At 38.0% G+C, this 13,628-nt stretch overlaps 1 protein-coding gene across 5 annotated transcripts in view; it reads left to right on the top strand.

Moving 5' to 3' along the window:
• Nucleotides 1-13,628, top strand: part of FBXO38 (F-box protein 38) — a 119,206-nt gene that overhangs the window by 14,925 nt on the left and 90,653 nt on the right. For 4 of the 5 annotated variants that reach the window (XM_072631030.1, XM_072631028.1, XM_072631026.1 and 1 more), the window contains one exon: nt 8,136-8,324. In XM_072631030.1, coding sequence (XP_072487131.1) covers nt 8,197-8,324 — 128 coding nt within the window. In that variant the 5' untranslated portion in view covers nt 8,136-8,196. Of the gene's footprint in view, nt 1-8,135; nt 8,325-13,628 lie in introns of those variants that run through there. The other variant, XM_072631029.1, reaches the window with a different exon arrangement.

The following is a 13,628-nucleotide window of genomic DNA, read 5'->3' as shown; positions in this document are numbered from 1 at the left end:
TTGATTAGTGGAAATCTTGGAATTCCTTATTCCTCCTTACCCAATGTGGTCTCCAGTAAACTGTGCTATGTCTTTCCTGCTTGTGAGGATTTGACCATCAGTATGGCTTTTTTTTTTTTTAACACTATCTTTTCCTAAATAATGCATTAGCGTCAGGGACGGCATTATGTCTTTGATGAATGTGTGATTGGAAATAATGCCTGTAATCAACTCACGCTGTAACATTTGTCAGTTCATTGTTTCCCTGTTAACAAAATAGGTTGAATTTGTAGCTGACTGCCAAAAGTCTAAAGTGAACAGTATCTTTTTCTAGTACAGAAGTTCCCAAGGAGGGTGATACCATCACCTGAGAGCACTGGAACAATCTAGGGGGGTGGTAGTAGCTTCAGGTGCAATTAGGGGCATTGAATAAAAATAAGTAGGAAGTTGAAGCATAAGGAAAGAAGATAAGAACATTTTGAAAAACTGTTCATACATGTTTCATCTGTTGTGTAATAGAGTTAAAATCATAGTGATTACATTACTTTCCAAACAGACACAAACTGCAAGTTGTAACAGATCAGTGGTCAAGTCCGACTGGTCTTAACAAGCAAGTGTTGGCAGATGTGTGTGTCACACAGTCTTGGGAAGTCCAGCATGCATACATCAGCAGAAATATGTGCGTTTAATGACTTGTTTACAATACAGTACTGTATGGTTACATGACACAATATTGTGTCATCAAAATTTCAATGCAGGAGAAAACCCACAAATTTATGGTTATTAATTTTAAGATGTCATTTTTTTAAAAGAAATCACATTTTTTGAAATGCAAATTTCAAAAAAAGTTAAAGGATTAAAGAAAGATTTCAGGGGACACTGAATAATTTTTTTTTTTTTTTGAAAAGAGAAAGGTAATATGGCCTATGTTGAATTGCGTGCCTTCCCAAAGGGAATGGGTGGGAAGGGAGGGATGAAGAGAAGTTGGAACTCAAAAGTTTTAGGAACAACTGTCAAGTTCCGTTCTTGCTACTAGGAAATAAGAAATACAGGTAATGGGGTATAGGAAGTTATCTGGCCCTACAGGACAAAAGAGAAGATGGGGACAAGGGAAGGGAGGAATGATAGAAGAGAGGGCAGATTGGTGATAGGGGCAATCAGAATGCTCAGTGTTTTGGGGTGGGGGGAGGGGACAAATGGGGAGAAAATTGGAACCCAAAATTTTGAGAAAATGAATGTTAAAAGTTACATAAATTTAAAAAAAAAAAAGAAAAGGGAGAGGTAGGCTAAATAAATTCGGAAACCTCTGGTCTAGTCTTTTCATTTATTTGCTCTTGAAGACCAGATAATATGGATAATCTAGAAAATAGGGGGTAGTTTTCAGTTTATTGATTTGAAAATATGTTTCTATACTTGAATCTAGTTATAGTTTTTCTGATGTTGGGGAAATTTACAATATTTTGAAGAGATTAGTGGCACCATAATGTTAAAACTAGACTCAGATCTTGGAGGCTGTCCTATCTTTTCCATCTTTCAGTCTAACCTATCAGTCCATAAGATCTGAAACTGAGAATACATAACATCACCTTGCTGACGTATTCAAAGCATCAACCAAAGTAAAGGATCTCATTCTCAAGCTTTTTTGTAGCCAAGAGGAAGCAGTATCTTAGTTTCAAAGGGTATTCCTGTTAGGAAAGCAGTAGTGTAGTTGAATTAAAAAACATTTATTAACTATCTACTTTGTGCAGAACTCTGCTAAGACTAGAGGGAGAATCAAAAGTTAGATAAGACATATTACCCACATGGAGCTGATAGTCTTTGGGGGTAACAACTTTCAGAGAAATAACTTGTATTCCTCAGATTTTTTTTAGTGCCTATCATGTTCCAGGTAACAAACTAGCATCTGGGAATACAAAGACACAAAGTTTCCCCTCTGGAAGAACTTACATTTTATTATGGGGATACAACACATGCAGATAAAAAGTACAATGTATATGCAAATTAATCCCAAAAGTGTTTTAATGGAGTGTCTTATTTGAGGAATAGCAAAGAGGTTAGTGGTACTGAAGTGCAGGGTACTTGGGTGAGGGGAGGAATATAAGGTATAAAAAGACTGTAAGAGGTAGGGCAGGTTATGAAGAGCTCTGAATGTCAAACTGACTGAACTCCCCTCTATAGTCTTAGCATAATGGCTTTTTGAATCTGGGATTGGAGACCCAGGACCTGGGGTTGAGAATCAAAAGATGCTTGTAGAAGGTAGGGCAGGAGAGGGGAGTCTCAGTGGGGGTGAGAATCAGGCTTTAGCAGAGAGATCATTGAAGCTATAGTCATAGGTTCTCTTTGATTTTCAACCCTTCTTCTAACTACACATTGGGTCTTGGTTGCCCCCTCCATATAAACATGAAGTTTGACTAGATCATCTCTAAGGCTTTTGATGTATGAATATATTTTTAAAGTATGGAGGCTTTAGGAAATAAGGATTAAATGTTTTGCAGATTGTTGTAAATTTGCCACAGAATGGCTATGGAAAACCTTGGTTTAAAGGATGGGTAGATTTTCAGCAGGGGAAGGGTAGACATTCTATTCTAGGCATAGGGAAATAGAACGAGCAAAGGCATTGATTGAGACAGGAAAGGATGAGACAGTTTGTTTCGGAATATAGATAGAAGCATTGTGAAATTGAGCTGGAAGAGTCCAGTGATGTGAACTGTTTAGAGAATTTTGAATCCTAAGCTAAAAAGTTTGTGTTCTGTTTGCAGTGGAAAGAGCCCTGGATAGAGAGACAAAAGACGTGGGTTTTAAGTGATTTCTTGTAACCTTGAGCAGATCACTTCACCTCAGAAAATCTTAGTTTATTCACCTCTACAATGGAAATAATACTTCTCATATCAAACTGTTGTGAAGAAAGTTTTTTGTAAACAGTGAAGCACTATAGAAATGTTATCTATTAAATAGACAATGTGCTAACATTCAATAAGAACTTGAAAGCAAAATTTTGCTTATTCAGGGAACATGTTTTTCATTGATTAAAAATTATCACTGAAAATTGTCACAACTCTGACTCCCAAGTGACTTTGATGGAAAAGAAATGACCTAGTTGTTTACATTACCAGATTAGAAAATGACTATGGACATTACAAATTCTCTTTGTGGTCACAAACTATACGCTCACTCGCTTGAGTTAATACTTGGCTTTATTACAACAACAAAATTAACAAGATGGTTTGACAAGAAGAGCAACATATTATGGAAGTGAGTCTCTCTTTGTCAGGAAGTTGTAGCTTCTAGCTCAGTCTTTATATTGCTTGACACTCCTGGTGCAAGAAGCATTATTTTGGTTTTGGCCATTAAAAAGTCAAAAGAGGACGCTGACGCATTTTTATTGGTAGAGTAATAATGAGATTACAATTTCTAGCTGCTTTAGTTAATTTATGGTGAATTCTTTTAAACTATTTGATTACTATTTTTCCTTCCCCTATCCCCAGATAAAATATAAATTCTTAGGAAACATTAGGAAACTACCACATGCCATATACATGAACCTGGGATAGAAGTGAACCTTGGATCTTGAAGGACATGCTGATAAATAAGTTCTGACAGGTCTTTCCAAGGTGAAGCAGCTTTTGGTACCTGCCTAACAATGAAAGTTATGCTTACCCTTCTAGCAAGATGCAGAGAGGCTCATTGTAAGGCTGGTAAATGTTGGTGGTTTTCTTGAGAGGCAGAGCAAGCTAGTATTTCATGAAGGAGTTAAGCTACCAAGTTCAGGTGGGGATTGTCCTAGTGGTAGAGGGAGTACTCATACTGATGGAATAGCTCATAAAATCATAGACTTTAGCTTTGGAAGATATATTGGAGATCATTTCATTCTACCCCTTCAATTTATGTGTCATGAAACAGAGTTCCAGAAAGGGGATGTGATTTACCCTGAGGCAATAAAAGATGGTGAGTTCCCAAATCAGAATTTTATGGATCTTGTGATGTATTTGAAACATATGTGCTTTGAATCATTGGAGGAGATAAAAAGATAAGTGAGCCACTGTCCGGGTGCTTAATTGATTTATTCAGTTTGAAACTGCTCTCTCCAAAATTGCTAGTGATCTCTTAGTTGCCATATCTAATGGCTCTTTATCAATCTTCATCCTTCTTGACCTCAGTCTTCAAATTTTAATACTTGATCACTCTCCTTTCCTTTATATTCTGCCTTTTTTTTTATGACACTGTTCTGTTCTGGTTCTGATACCTTTCTGAATTTTTGGGGGGTCTTTATCCAGCTCACACTAATAACTGTCATGTTGCCCAGGGGTCTGTCTTGTGCCTTCTCTTTATTTTCTCTCTCATCTTCTTAGCTCCCATGGATTCCATTTTTATCTTTATATAAAACATTCTCAGATATATTTATCCAGCTCTAATCTCCTTACCTCTGATCACCAACTGATGTTTATTCAAAATTTCAAATTGAATGTCCTATAGACAACTTAAATTGATTGTGTTCAAAACAGAACTTATCTTTTCCCCAAATCCTCCCATCTTCTGAACTTCCTTATTTTGTTGAGGATATCACCATCCTCTTAGTTATCCAAGTTCTCAACCCTGGTGTCATCTTTGACTCCTCACTTGCAGTTACACTACATATCCAGGCTCTTACCAAATCCTGTCATTTCTGCCATCATATTTCTGATGTGGGTTCCATTCTCTCCACTTAACACAGCCACCATTATGATATAGGCTCTCATCACATCACACTTGGACTACTATAATAGTCTGCTGGTTGATCTTCCTTCTTCAAATTTTTCCCCACTCCAGTCCTTCTTCTACTTAGCTACTAAAATAATCTAAAGTATCTCTTTCTGGACCCTCCTGGCTAAAAAGTGATTATCAATAGGAGCTGTTGCTGTTTCCCTCCCGGTCATCATGATATCTTTCTTTTCTTTGCCTCATTAAAGGGGCCATACCCTGGCTACTTCTTAAACAGGCCTATTCACTGAATGGGCATTATCTCACCCTAACTGAGTGCCTGCATAGGCCTTGGCCTAAAGCGACCAAGGTCTCCCAGTACATCCTGGGTCATCTCCAGTCATCCTGATGAATATCAGGTTACAAGATTCAGATGACTCTGGAGGAGAAGTGAGACTGATGACCTTGCACAGCCCTCCCTCACCCAAAACAAAGTGAAGTGCAAGTCGTGTTATCATTTCTCTGATGGCATGGTCTTCTTTGGCAATGAAGGATGAACACAAAAATAATATTTCTGAAGTGTAGGTCTGACAGTGTCACTTCTCTCTTCAATAAACTGGTGGTTCCACATTACTGTTGCCTCCAGAATCAAATATAAAATTCTCTGTTTGATTTGGAAAGGCTTTCTCAACCTGGCTCCTTCCTACCTTTCCAGATTTTTTTTGTGCTTAATGTTTCTGCTAGTACTCAGCAATCAAACAACATTGACCTTCTTGCTGTTTCTCACACAGTACACTCCATCTCCTCAATCTGTGACTTTTAATTGGGTGTCTCCTATGCTTGAAATGTTCTTCACTCCTAACCTGCCTTTTGGCTTCTCTGGCTTCCTTCAAGACTCAGCACAAGTCCTACCTTCTGCCCAAAGTCTTTTTTGTCACTATCCAATGCTAGTGCCTTCTCTCTGAGATTCTTTTCCATTTACACTTGTGTATATCTTGTATGTACATAGTTGTTTGTATGTTTTCTCCTCCATTAGAATATAGAGGCAGAGACTATGTTTTTGTGTTTCTTTTTATCATTAGCACTTTAGTGCCTTATACATAGTAAGTGTTTAATAAATGCTAATTAAAGAAGGACATAAGCATTATATAATATTTATTGTGTACCAGACATTTTGCTAATGTTTATAAAAATATCTGCTTTGATGCTAACAACAGCCCTGCAAGCAGGTGTTACTATCCCCGTTTTACCATTAAGGAAAGTGATGTCAGAAGAGGTTAAATGACTTGCCTAGGATCCCACAACTACTAAGTGTCATATTTGAACTCAATTCTTTCTGACTAGGACCAGTGATCTATCCATTTTACCACCAGTTGTCTTCATTGTTGACTGACTACCATGTGATGAGATATAATAATATAAATTAGACTAGGGAACCTGTGGCCTTGAGACCACATGTGACCTTCTAAGTCCTTGGATGTGGCTTTTTGACTGAGACCAAGTTTTACAGAATAAATCCTTTGTTTAAGGGAGATTCATTCTGTGAAGTTTGGATTCAGTCAAAGACTACACTTGCAGACCTAGAGAACCACATGTGGCCTTGAGGCTGCAGGTTTCCTACCCCTGAGTTAGACCATGATAAGTACATATACTTATTATAACCATATTAACATATAAACATGTCATATAAGCATTTATATAAAATATAAACAAAGTAGTAAGAGTTAAAGTGACAGAAAGATTATTATTTCTTGGTGGAGGAGATTCAAGAAAAACCTTAGAGGAAATGAGACATTTGAACTGAGCTTTGAAGAATGAGGATCGTGTCAGTAGGTAGAAATGGGTAGGGTTAGAGAGTATGAAAGTTAATGAAGGAAGTAATGCAATTTGATTAGAGGAAAAGGTCACATCCTCAGAGGGCAAGGGGGATGTTTCATAAAACGGTGGAATTTGATCTGGCCTTGAAGGACTTCAATTGAAAGAGAAATGTGAGGAGGAATAGTTAGTATAAATGAATTTGTCAAGGGGAATCAGATTCCAATGGTGGAAAGCCTGGGATTCTAGGCTGATAGTACCTTATGTACATAGCACATAATAGGGAGCTTGGGGAAATTTGTGGGGTAGGGAAGTAACATGATCAGATCACTGTATTAGGATGATCAGTCAGATAGTGCTTTCTGAATTAGATGTGAGATAGGAAACAATTAGACTGTTGCAGTAGTTCATGTGAAAGATGGTGAAGACTTTGCAATTTATTACCACATTGACCAACCACAATGCCAGAGGACTCTGATGAATCTTGCTGCTCACCTCCTGATAGAAAGGAAATGGACTCTGGGTCCAGAATAAGATGTGAATTTTTGGACTTGACTAGTGAGGGAGTTTGTTTTCCTTATCTATATAGATTTATTAAAATAATTTTGTTTTTCAAGGATTCTTTTCTTTTTTTATTGATGGGCAGAAGAAAGGGAAAATAAGCTTTTGTTAATTGAAAAAATGTTGTTAAAGTAAAAAAGAGTGGTAATGGCATTCTATTGAGGGCATGGATAAAACAAACGTTGAAAAAAAGAGATCTTCAAAGAGGTCTCACCTTTTCTCAATTCCTAAAGTCATTTTCTGTCCTACTCTTGTCATTGTCTACGTAGCTCAGCTAATGTTTATAAAAAAATCTCTTTTTATAGTTTTCTTGACCTGGTAGTCAATTGTTAGCATGTTTTTATCTTGTCTCTAACCTTAGATTTTAAGGTCCTTGAACCAGAGACTGTCTTGCATGTCTTTTGGTTTCTCCACCATCCCTAGCTAGGGACTTTGCAAATAATAGTAATTGTACCTATTTCTATAGTGCTTTCCTTACAAAAGTATGAGTTAAATGTAGTCCAGTATTATCATCCTTACCTTGAAGGTGTTCTGTAAGGGCCTTTGTAGTTTTAATATTAGAGATTCAATGATGCCTGACTTAGGAACACTTATAAACACACTCTACATATGAAATGCCCTGGAAAGGTATTCCCACCTGACTTTGTGTATCTTTATTATGCTATTATTTTCCTTCTTTGCATCAGGCAGAGCAGCTGCTATTTTCAGTTTTATAGCTGTCATATGGAAGGATTCAAGCCATCAAATCTAGATCTAGAAGAAGATTCATCTACTCTTCTTCCCTCGTTTTATTGATGAGAAAACTGAGGCTGATGAGGTCTTCTTACTTATTGAAGGCTACATGCTAATTAGCAGAAGACTTTGAATAAGAATCAAGGCCTTCTTGACTCCCAGTTTAGTCTTTGAACTAAATCCTGCCCTTTTCTATGCTAAACAAAACTAGTTTTATAAAAGTCATTCATGGTTTTTTGCTCCCAAAAATGCTAAGATATTTTACTAGCTAATTTCTGGTACTTCATTTAAATGTCCCCATAAAAAGAATTCTTTTACAATGCTAGATTTTAGGTCTAACTCTTCAATTCTCTCACTTTTGCTTGTTTTAGCAACTTTGAGCTCAAGTAACCAAGTTACAATTGGTTATTTTCTCCTGGAGTCATCATAAGGATGGGCCCACGAAGGAAAACTGTGAAACCATGTCTCCCAAGTAAGGAAAACCCTGAGATGACAAAATCAGATGAAACAAAAGATTACATGAACCAGCTCTCACATGAAGTACTCTGCCATATCTTTAGGTAAGAGATTCTGGCTTTTGATCTTTCTTTTCCTTGGGTTTATGTCAATAAGAACAGATCTCAAAGAGGTTTTAAAAAGCTTCCAGTCACATAGTCAATGTGTGGTTTAGTTATATCAATAAAAGTATTTTTTTTTTAAATCTTAAAGGATCATTAGGGTAGTTGTTGGTTCTCAAGAAGTATTTATTGACATCAGTCAGTTAATAAACTTTAAGTACATACTATGTGCTAGATAATGTGCTAAATCCGGACGATGCAAAGAAAGGTGAAAGATAGTCCCTGCCTTCAAGGAACTCAAAATATAATGGGGGGGAGACATGTAAATCACTATGTATAGACTATCTGTATCCAGGATAATTAGAAAATAATCATATATCCAGGATAGTTATAAAATAATCATATCTAGGATAATTAGAAAATAATCAGCTGGGAAAAGGCACTGGACATAAGAAGAATTAGAAAAGGCTTCCTGCAGAAATGAGATTTTAGCTGGAACTTGAAGGAAGCAGAGAATCTGGGAGGTGGAGATAAGAACTAAGAGCATTTTAGGAATGGGGGACAGCCCGAGAAAATGACCAGAATTGAGAGATACAGTGTCTTGTTTGAAGAATAGCAAAGAAGTTAGTATTAATAAATCAAAGAGTACGTGTCAGGAAAAGGGATATAAAGTTTAAGAAGAATGGGAATGGTTCAAGTTGGGGATATGGTAGGTCTTGAAGGGCTTTGAACGGCAAGCAGAAGTTTTTATATTTGCTCCTAGAGATGATGGGGAGCTATTGGAGTTTAGTGAGAGGTAGGAGGGTGTTGTGTGTTGGGACCTGCACTTCAAGAAGATCCCTTTGGTGACTGAGTAGAGGATGATAGATAGACTTGGGACAGACAGGTTGACCAAAACAGTCTATTGCAATTGTTGAGGCCTGAGAAGATGAGGGCCTTTAGTAGGTTGGTGGTGGTATCAGAGAAGAGAAAGGGACACATCTGAGAAATGGTACAAATGTAAAATCTATAGGCCTAAGAATGAGGAGAGGATGATGATACTCTCAGTAGTAATAGGGAAATGTGGAAGAGGAAAGAGCTTGGGGAGAAGATCATGAATTCCATTTTGAACATGTTAAGTTTATGATTAGTCAGTCAGTAAATATTTATTAAACACTTACTATGTGCCAGACACAGTGTTAAACTCTAGGGATATATAAAGAGGCAAAAGACAGTTCCATCAAGGTGCTTGTAATAAGAATGGAGGAGACAAGCAAACAGATATGTACATGTAAGCTGTATACAGGATAAATAGAAAATACAGGAGGAAAGGCACTAGAATTAAGAGGGGTTGGAAAGGGCTTACTGTAGAAGGTGGGATTTTAGTTGGGACTTCAGGGAGGTGGAGATAAGTATGAAGAACTGATATTAAACATTCCAATCCAAAGAGCCAAGAGAAAGATTATCTTATTTGTCATACTGCCTAACTGGAACAAAGAGTATAAGGAAGTAACTTATGAGAAGATGGGAAAAGTCGAGAGGGTGGATAGGGAATAAGTTATGAAAGGTTTTGAACACTAAACCAAGGAATTTATATTTAATCATAGAGGTGATAAGAACCACTGCAATTCATTGGGGAGGGGCAGGTGTGTGTGTGTGTGTGTGTGTGTGTGTGTGTGTGTGTGTGTGTGTGTGTGACATAGTTGGACTGTCAGAATACATCTGTTTTGAGCTGTGTAATAGGCACATGGAGACTGGATATCAGCAAAGAGATTAGGGCTGGATCAATAGATTTGAGAATCATCAGAATACAGATGATAATTAAATCCATGGGAGCTGATGAGATCACCAAGTGAAGTAGTATAGAAGGAAAAAGGAATGGTGTCTTGATCAGAGCCCTGTGGAATACCCATGATTAGTGTGTGTGATCAGAGTGAAGATCCAACAAAGAATGAGAAAAGGAGCAACCAGATAGGAAGAAAGAGAAACAACAGAGTAGTATTCAGAAAACCTAGAGAGAAGAGATTATCGAGAGTGTCAGAGGCTACAGAACAATCAAGAAAGATAATTAAGAAAAGGCCTGTGGATTTGACAATTACAAGATCGCTAGAAATCCGAAGACAGCATTTTTAGTTGAATGATGAGGTTGGAAGACAGATTATAGAGCATTAAGAGAATGAGAGAAGAGGAAATTTACTTAATGTAAATGGCTTTTTCACAGAGTTCAGTCACAAAGGACAAAAGAAATATGAGATGATTGTTAATGGGAATATAAGGATAAAGTAAGGGTTTTTTGAGAATGGTGGAGATAAGACCGTGTTTCTAGACAGAGAAGTAGACAATGAGATTGAAGTAAAGTGAGACTGAGGACAATTGAATGGGCAGTTTGCTGTAGAAGATGAGATGGGATGGTTTCACATATGCCTATAGAAGGCTTTGCCCTGGCAAGGAGAAGGGCCCCTTGTCAGGGCTGACAGAGGAGGTAATGGCAGAACGCATCTGGCTGATGTGAGACAAGGAGGAGGGGAGAAAATGGAGGTCTCAGGGCAAATGACTTCAATTTTTTTTTTTTAATAAAAAGTGAATATGAGAATATGAGGCAAGGTTCTCATCTGTGAGAGTGAGAAGGGAGGGGGAACCATGGAAGTTATGAGGAGGTATGAAAAGATTTGGAAGAACTACTGTGGTAAATAAGGTAGTGAGATAATTTGGGAAATGCAAAAGGATTTCCTAGCAACAGTGAGAGCTCAGTTGAAGTTATGTAACATAATTTGTAGTGGACTCGATCGGAAAAGTTGTGTGATTTTTCTCTACCTTTTATGCAGCACATTTGTAGGAGCAAAGGTAGTGGATAGTAGGGGTGATCCAAAGCTGAGGCATAGCAGGGCACAGTTGGCATTGTTAAAAAAAGAGTATGGTATTCAAGAAGAGGACAGAATAGAATTGAACTGGAGTAGTAAGGGGTTAACATGGGTATAAAGGAGGACAGTACAAAGGAGATGGCCTGGAACAGAACTGAGGGGGGTCAAAGGATTGGAGGTCACAATGTGGGCAAAGAGCAGGCATTGGTGTGGGAAGGCATAGAGAGTAGTGGAGTGCTCATAAATTGTGATCAGATAAGGGAAATTTTCAGAGTTCATGAACATGTGGTGCATTTGTAGGTGATGACATTATCAAGGGTATGACAGTTTTGGGGCGTGTCTGAGGTAGGATGGAGGAATATTTTATGGGAAATGAGTAAATTGAAGAACTGGAAGATTAGGGGATTTGAGTAAGTGTCTGTCTGTCTATCTTATCTGTCTGTCTATCTATTTATCTGTGTGTTTTGAAGTCTCCTAGTATGAAGGCAGGATTTAGGGGCAGGATAAAAAGATTGTGAGCTAGGAAGGAAAGGGTTGTTCTGTAGGTCTTTAGATAACAGCTCCCAGAATTTTGCTTGAATGGTAGATGTGACTGAATGAATCTTGAAGGAGGAGAAGTAACTGAGTGATGGTGACAGAGGGAAAACTTGAAAGTGGCAATGGGAAGCAAAGAGTGTCCCAACTCTCCAACCTTAGCTAATGAGGCAGAGAGAATAAGGGAAAGAAGAGTCAGTGCTGGAAAAGGTGGCAGTGTCATCAGAAGCGAGTCCAGTCTCAGTAAGAGCCAGAAGGTGGAAGGGATGAGAAAGGAAAAGATTTAAAATGAGAGCATATTTGTTGCCAGTGGAGCAGGCATTCCAGAGCACACAGTGAAAGGATTGGGTAGCTTTGGTGGGTATTGTGGGGGCAAGGGTTGAGGAGGGTAAGAATAAGGAATCTCAGATAGTGGGGAAAGGAGAATAAGATTTAAATGATTTTAAAATTGCTGGATTGGAGAGGGTATGACTAGTGGGAAGTTTACTAATCATTAAAGGAAAATTTTAGAAAAAATATCTATGTCAATAGTATTGTGACCTCAGAGTAGAGTCCTTTCAGACGCTTGGGCAGTTCAGATATCTGAAGAGCAAGAACTTGGAGAAGGAATGGTGATATTCTTCTTACCCAGGGCAGGAGTTCAGGCTGGAAACTTGATGGAGTGGTGCTCTTTCACCTCATATATCAATTGTGACAGTGCTTTATTCATTAAATATTTGATTGGCTTTGTTTTCTGAATTGTGAGTCTAAAACCTCTGAAGTAGGGAAAGGGGGAAGGCCTCGCTCTGTAGCAACTTGAAACATGTAGAATAAAACTGAGTCTGTAGCCATTCATCTTGTCATTGTTCGGCTCCCTCTGGTGTGTTTGCTTGCCTCCTGTGACTTGTTTGTTTTTATTGCCCCAGATACACAAGGGTTTTTACTGTGACCACTAATTGAAGTTAGAACAACCCTTGGACATTCTGGTGAGCTAGTAACAAAATATACAAAGGAAGTTGCTTGTAGTCACCACAGACCAGTGTGCGTCTTTCCTCAATTTTCTCATAATTGAAATATTTTTCATCCTGCTGAATAGAATTGTTTCCCATTCTGGATAGCAGTAATAGGTTACTGTTTGTAGAGCCTCACAGCCTGTCCTTCAGTTCCCTAGGGTTCACATCATCAGATCAACACCTAACACTTCCTAGACTCTACATTTGTGTCTTTATCACTACCTTGTCTCCAAGCTCCCAGGTTACCTACTATTGGAAAAGGAACAATAGTAAGAAAGCATTTTCACATTTATATAAATTTGACATAAAGGACCTTAAGGGAATTACTTCCTCTGAGGAAGAGGGTAGTTCAACAGATCAAATAAGGGAAGTTAGTGTATATTTGAAGATAATAGGGAAGGAGCATATAGAGGAAGAATGAAAAAGCAAAGGGTAGAGTGAGAATGGTGAAGACAGGTGCCTTTGGAGAAAGAACCTACTATGTGGTAGAAAAGAGAAACTGAAGGGAGGTAGAAGAGAGTAAGATTAAGATGGGGATAGATGAATCTTTAAGTTAGAAAATGGTTTTAAGTGCCTATTGTTCTGCTTTTGAGGGGAAGGGATTAAGGATTATAGGAGGATAGAAGTCATAATCTTACTTTCAGAGGTGAGCTCTAGGCAAAGTGGTAGGAGAAAAAGACAAAGAATGAAACATATCTTACTGTCAAATACCTTACATTCTCCTAGTAGGAAACAGTACCTTACTACATAAATATTGAGTAATTACAGAGTAATTGGGGACTTGTGTTGGAGAGGATTGTTGCTAACATTTGGAAGAATCAGGACAGGCTTCTTTTAGGAAATGGCACAATTGAGCTGAGCTTTTATTAGAGCTAGGAATTCCAAGAGGTCAGAGTGAGGAAGGAGAGCATTCCAGGAATGAAGGAGGTAACAAAAATGGT

Source organism: Notamacropus eugenii, chromosome 1 (assembly GCF_028372415.1).
Source record: "Notamacropus eugenii isolate mMacEug1 chromosome 1, mMacEug1.pri_v2, whole genome shotgun sequence".
In the NCBI taxonomy this organism is placed as follows: domain Eukaryota; kingdom Metazoa; phylum Chordata; class Mammalia; order Diprotodontia; family Macropodidae; genus Notamacropus; species Notamacropus eugenii.
Note: the sequence above shows the minus strand (reverse complement) of the source record. Positions and strands in the feature narration are given on the sequence as shown.